The sequence below is a fragment of the Gavialis gangeticus genome, unplaced genomic scaffold (genome assembly GCF_001723915.1).
Source record: "Gavialis gangeticus isolate Ggan-Ray unplaced genomic scaffold, GavGan_comp1, whole genome shotgun sequence".
Lineage (NCBI taxonomy): Eukaryota > Metazoa > Chordata > Crocodylia > Gavialidae > Gavialis > Gavialis gangeticus.
The window spans coordinates 145861237-145864658 of NW_017729024.1; the positions used below are offsets into that span (position 1 = coordinate 145861237).

The 3422-nt window shown below is 42.9% G+C and overlaps 1 protein-coding gene across 1 annotated transcript in view; it reads left to right on the forward strand.

Moving 5' to 3' along the window:
* The window catches only part of CDC20B (cell division cycle 20B), a 126537-nt gene that overhangs the window by 78526 nt on the left and 44589 nt on the right, over positions 1 to 3422 (forward strand). Inside the window, exon 7 of the mRNA XM_019518262.1 lies at positions 3222 to 3341. Within this exon, the coding sequence (XP_019373807.1) occupies positions 3222 to 3341 (120 nt within the window). The remainder of the gene's footprint in view (positions 1 to 3221; positions 3342 to 3422) is intronic.

Sequence of the window (3422 nt, forward strand, 5' to 3'; positions counted from 1 at the left end):
CTCCTGACCCACAGTCCCCTGCCCCCCTGCTGCCCCTCACTCCCAAGCCACAGTCCCCCCAACCCCAGCCTTGCCAATGTCCCTCACTCCTGACCTGTAGCCCTCTGTCCCCTAGCTCTGCTGCCCATGCAGCTCCCGGATGCCCCCAAAGAACCCCTTCACCCTATTTCCCTGCTGAAGGGGCAGGCACTTCCCCTGTCTCCCCCACCCTGCTGCAGCCCAGGCACCGGCAGGCACTCACCCCTCTTGTATACCCATCCACAAACCTATACATACACACACACACTCATTTACACCCATCCACAGCTCCTGCCCCCCCAAGCCCTGGCCTTACCTGCATGCAGCTGCCAGGGCTTGTGAGTAGATGCATGTAATGCTCCTGCCTCCAAATGCCCTCCCCGACTCCTCCCAGTCCCAAGCAGCTTCTTGCTGGGGCAAGCCAGGAAGTACCAGGAAAGCCTTTAATGCTGAGCAGAGGCAGAGGAAAGTCATAGACATTTGCTGATATTTTAAAAAAACTGCCTGGATGGAGATGGGAGGACACAAAAAGAGGACATGTTTGAGAAAACCTGGACGTATGGCAACCCTATGCTTTCATGATTCAGACTGCAGAGAGAGACAGGGCAGTTACAGCCTTATCCTCCTCAAACAAAGCGTGCTTCCCTGAGTTCTCTCTTATTGTGGTGCAAAAATCTTTAGGACTTTTACATATGGAGAAGAAGACTTTTAAAGGCATAAACAGCTGTTAGGCATCTACTTTACGCAGAAGGTGAAGATGAAGTGTCTAACTTATTGTTTCTTCAACCTGTGGTCCATGGACCCCTGGGGATCCACAGATTATATTGAAGGGGTCTGCAAAACATGATTATGATCAATCAAAAGTATGTGAATACCCGCACTTACAATTCAAAGGGGTCTGCACTACAGTTCAATTTCCAAGGGGTCTGCTCCTCCACTTGAAATTTTTTAGGGGTCTGCAAATGAAAAAGTGTTGAAAATCACTGCTCTAACTGTCATGTGTGCACTGGAAATGCTCCCCTTAGGAGTCTGATTCTGCTCTTAGTCTACTGGTGTGAATAAGGAATCACTTCTGTGAAGTTAGTAGAAATGGTGGGGGTAGGAGGAGGAGTAATCAGAGCACTACCTAGGAACTAGGGACTAAGTATTGGGCATCCTGTATCCTGCTGTATACTCTTATACAAGTTACTTCAGTTAAATATGTGCATATGTCCCATTTTCAGTAGTGTTGTAGGCACTTTGTAGCCTACATCTCATTGAAAAATACTTGTTAATCTTTAATGCATGTGCAAAATATTTCAAAGGAATGTGATTAACTAAATTTCATCTTCTATGTCTAGAAAAAGTATGTTACGCACACTCATACACTCATAGGCGCCAACTTTTATTTTTGCTGCGGGGGGAGGGGAGGGTGCTAAGATGATGGACATGTTGAAAATTTTACATTTTTTAGGTGACAGTCCTCTTCCTGGGGGTGGGGAGGGGAGCAGGGGAGAAGGAGCCCCCATGTACGTAACACCTCTGTATACACTGATGGAATACATTAATACACTGTGGTTTTCCAGACTTCATTTTGGAACAAAAAAACCCCTCAGGTGGTTTAAATATCTCATCCCATCCCTTGTAACAGATTGCACTGTCCTGTACTCTGTATATGCTACATTTATTACAGAAGAGAGGTATTTTAGGGATCTTTTGGAGAATCTTTACATTTTTTTTGTGAGCATTTTATTTTATTTTATTCCTCCATCAGTGATATGAGGTTCCATAGTTTTCACTAGTCAAACAGAACTGGGATCAGAAGGAGTTCATACAGGGCTGTAAAAGGAACCTAAATGATTTTTCTATGCCATCAAATGCCACATCTTTATAATTAATTAACTTGGTCCATCCAAGGTTGTAACTGTGTGTTGCATGTCCCACTGGACAGCTGGAAAATGCTTTCTCGTAATTCCTTTAGAGCTACAGGACTTGAAAGTGCCAACATTTTATGGACTGAAAAAGTTACTGGCCCAGGGCCAATTCTAGCTCATCTTTGGTCTCAGACAAGTATAGTTTTCGAATGTAAGAGTATACTTTTACTATTGAAAGAGAAGAAAGCATTTCTTTCGGCATGCTAGAATGAATCTTGAGGAGAGGGATGTCGGGGTACAGCTGGAGAACTGCTCAAAGTGCATAATAAATTAATGATTTGCCACTTACTACAGGAAAAACCTGTACACTGAAAGCTCTTCACACTTGTATGTGTGCATGCAGGTTATAGCTACATGACAGACTGAAAGAGCATATGATAATAAAGGTTTATTTTTGACAGCGTATGCATTAGATTGCTTGTAAAATATTTTCCTTTTGTATGCTTTGGAGCAGTTGCTCTTTGTTTATTTTTAATGAGTTATATATATAAGTTAAAACACAAAGGGAAAGGGCACAAAAACAAATTCCCAGTTCAGCGTTCTCTGAACATTACTACAAGGTAGTTTCTTACTCATAGAAAAAAATCTCGTTGCTATTATTCTAGCTCTTTGCTGCAGTGTTTGGGGTCTTAACCACCGACTGCAGATGATGACCACAAGGCTGACTGATCTGCTTGCTCGTGCTTGCATTTTACTGCTGTTTCTCTTCTGTTTCTCACTTCTTCACCTTTGCATACCTAAGGTGGAGTGATTAAAACTATCAAAGCCTGGCATGATGTCAGAACTCTTTTCTGCGGTTTTTTGTTGGGGGGGAAACTTGTTTGATGGGAACTTAAAACCAAATAACCATGTTTATTAAGAAGCCAAGTTAACTGATACATTTTAGGTTTTGAGGTAACAGCATCTAAGCAACCTTCTGAGGCCTTTTGACAGAAAACCAAAGTGGGAGAAAAACTCAGTGGTCACCTTCAGTAACATCTATCTGAAATGAAATATAGCAGGGTTGATTCTCTGTTTTGGCTGATGTGCACTCCTTGTAGGGATGAGTGAAGAAAGAGTAGCTTTCATCTATTTTAGGTTTGTCATATTTTGGGCCTGGTTATGGGCCTGCCATATCCCAAGGTAAGTTAGAGTAGCATCAAGGCTGCTGTAACCTGTGTTTGGTTTGTTCTGGCCCTCCTATTAGCCATGGCCACACATTGATGTTCAGAATAGAAAGAGGTTTTGTCTCAGGGAAATTGGTGGCATTTCATTAAAAGTGAATCACGTACTTTGAATTTTTACATGCAGGTTGCCAAGATGGAATCCAGAATGAATTTACTCTTCACAGAGTTTCTCATGCCACCGAACCTTTCCTGCCATTGGAGCCAGAAGTCAGGTTTCATATTACTGGTTTCCGCAATGATTACTGTAAGCTACTCTTTTCTTCTGCTTGAAAGGCTGAACTTGTAGCAGAAAGTGGGAACTTTTAAAATGGGGGGGGGGGGGGGG